We start from the raw sequence: 2,535 nt of genomic DNA on the forward strand, positions 1-2,535 counted from the left end.
ACTCCAGCACTTCGCCTCTGAGACGCTGAACTGAACAAACGTACCATACCTGACACCGAAGAGATCCGTATCCAAGGGCGGCGCACCTGACTGACTTGGGATCTGACGCTTGACAGCCGCACTTCAACGGTCTCCTACCACCGCCACCTACCACCATCATCGCTAATCGCAGAGACGGCTCCGACAAAAGGGAGCAGTGGCGGTTCTGTCCATCAAAGGGGATGACACCCAAACTGGCAGGAGAACAGAGATAATCGTACCCGACCTGACAGAAGCTTAGGAATAAGTACACGAGGTGGTTATAAAAGGCTCCCTACCCCCAAGAACAAGAGACGTGAACTTTTCACCATCTGGTTTTATCTTGCCTAAAAATTCTAACTTGAATTTCGAAACATTCATACCGGATTCCCCCCGGAGCTTCCCCATCTTCTCTGTTTTCAGGCTCCCTGTAGCTCCATTGAGAGACAAGGTCACTAACAGATAGGATCAGCCGGATTACGCACCATCACATTCCAACCTAGAGTCCAACTGCGGGAATTAACTAACGACATGCAAATGCAATAAAACAATGAGGGATTTCAGTATTAAACATTCTTTCTACAATCATTAGAACAAAAGAGTTGGAAGGTTTTCAGATATGAAGAAATTACTGGTCAGTATCGCTAGTGAGAAGAGTGAGCTTGGAAAGTTTGATTTCTTTCTATTATCAAAAGTTTGGTTTTTATTTGAAAGGAAACCGACTCCATATGAGAACGTCTCAATGTGGACTAGCGACCTTTAGTCATTGAAACATGAAAGTGAGAAGAGAGAGTTGTAACTTCAAGGATACAGAAAGTGAGAAGAGATAGTTTGAGTTTAATCAGTTTATAAGTTGCAAAAGAGAACAACATAGCGAAATGACCAAAAGCACCCCTATAACTATAAGCATGCGGGACCCACATAAGATGAAGTTTAATTTAATTATCATCATCTCATTCGTTCATCGGTGGGCATCAGCGTGGCGTCTGCTTCAGTTTAAAGTCGAGAGATGCAATATTTTCCCGAGATGAGACGTATGACATTTAAAAGAACCAACGAATTTCTCGAGTTAAGGAGATTACTGCCTTTTGATTTAACACCAATCTTCCCTTTCTTCTGTGCTTTTTTTTTTTTGCTTCTTCGTTTTTTCTTTAATTTACATACTGTTACATAACTGTCATAGAGCCCACTACCGGCCGGTACCAGTCCAAAATCCGGCATGCCGAAACCCGGTTTAAAGAGCCGGCAGCGACTCGGGGCGCCACGAAGAGTCCGAAAAATCGGATGACCCAGAAAATACGTCTGAATAATCAAACAACCCCCCCAATGCCACAAACTCTCCGGCGTTGCCTTCGTCATTGTTGTTGTTCTCGCTACTGATCCCGAAACCCAATGAGTCGTAGCTCGGGATGTCGTCATCAAACCCCCAGATCTGATCGAATCCAATGGCATCAGAGGAAACACATAATATATCATCCTCTTCGTTCTTCTCCTCTTCACCGGAAGACGAGGAGAAAGTTGGTGGGAGCCCAAGCTCATCGTCCGAGGCTTCTAAAAGGTATCCAAGGTCGGGCTGAGACTCGGTGGAATGAGCCACCTCCACTTCAGGTGGCAGCTGGGATGGTGGGAGACTAATTTCTTCTTCGAAACTCTTTATTACAGAAGCCAGGTCTTGGTTTCCGGGGTTCCGGTCTAGAACAGTATCAGCGTCGTCCAGGATATCAAGGAGGTTGTCTCGGATTCTCTTTGCTTCGGGCGAGTCCGATTCCAAGTCCTCCGAGTCATCCCGGACTCGCTTGTTGTTGGTGGCAGTAGGGGTGGTGGTGCTGTCTTCCATGAGTGTGGAGAGAGAAAGAAAGAAGGGAGCAAGTCTAACAGACTTGAAGCCTCCAGGGAGGGAGGGTGGAAACTAGAAACAGAGGAAGGAGAGAGAGAGAGAGAGAGGGGGGGGGGAACCGGGGAAGGGGATATTAGTAGTGTGGAGAGAGAAAGCTAGGTTTGCAGTTGAGTTGGTTTGGAATTGTAGAGAGAGAAAATGAAAAAGTGATGCGTGTGGGGGAGCAGAGGAGGAGGGAGGGTTTTATAGGGAGGAAAGCAATGAGAGATTATAATAATAGGGAATTAGGGAGGTATGCAGGCGCGTGTTGATCGGATGCTTCGACCATCACGGACGTCTCGCCCTTTCTTATTTATTTCTGACTACTGTTATCTTCTTTGGTGTCCTTTCATCTTTTTGTTTTATGAACTCCATTTAATTTAGGGTTTGAAGTCCGGTCCGATCCGGCCCCACCGATCACGGCTTTGCTTTTCTTTTTTATCATTTCCTTTACTAGCTCAGCTTCCAGCGCAGCTCCACTCGGCTCGACTAGGCTAGGCTCCTTTTTGCAACCAAGGGTGGAAGGACAATCCGTTTTACCGTTAGGGGGTTAATAATAATAAAATGAATAAAACGTCCTTGGTTGGATTGGGGTCGTTAATGATCAGTTACTGTGGGTGAACGGTGGGGTGAGTTTGGTC

At 46.1% G+C, this 2,535-nt stretch overlaps 1 protein-coding gene across 1 annotated transcript; it reads right to left on the reverse strand.

Annotated features, from left to right (window-relative positions):
- Nucleotides 1–822: 822 nt before the first annotated feature.
- On the reverse strand, nucleotides 823–2,177 carry LOC104601793 (uncharacterized). The gene has a single exon (XM_010265263.3). The coding sequence runs from the start codon at nucleotides 1,853–1,855 to the stop codon at nucleotides 1,253–1,255; it is 603 nt and encodes a 200-aa protein (XP_010263565.1). The 5' UTR covers nucleotides 1,856–2,177; the 3' UTR covers nucleotides 823–1,252.
- Nucleotides 2,178–2,535: the final 358 nt, after the last annotated feature.

Source organism: Nelumbo nucifera, chromosome 3 (genome assembly GCF_055504915.1).
Source record: "Nelumbo nucifera cultivar China Antique chromosome 3, China Antique-T2T, whole genome shotgun sequence".
In the NCBI taxonomy this organism is placed as follows: Eukaryota; Viridiplantae; Streptophyta; class Magnoliopsida; order Proteales; family Nelumbonaceae; genus Nelumbo; species Nelumbo nucifera.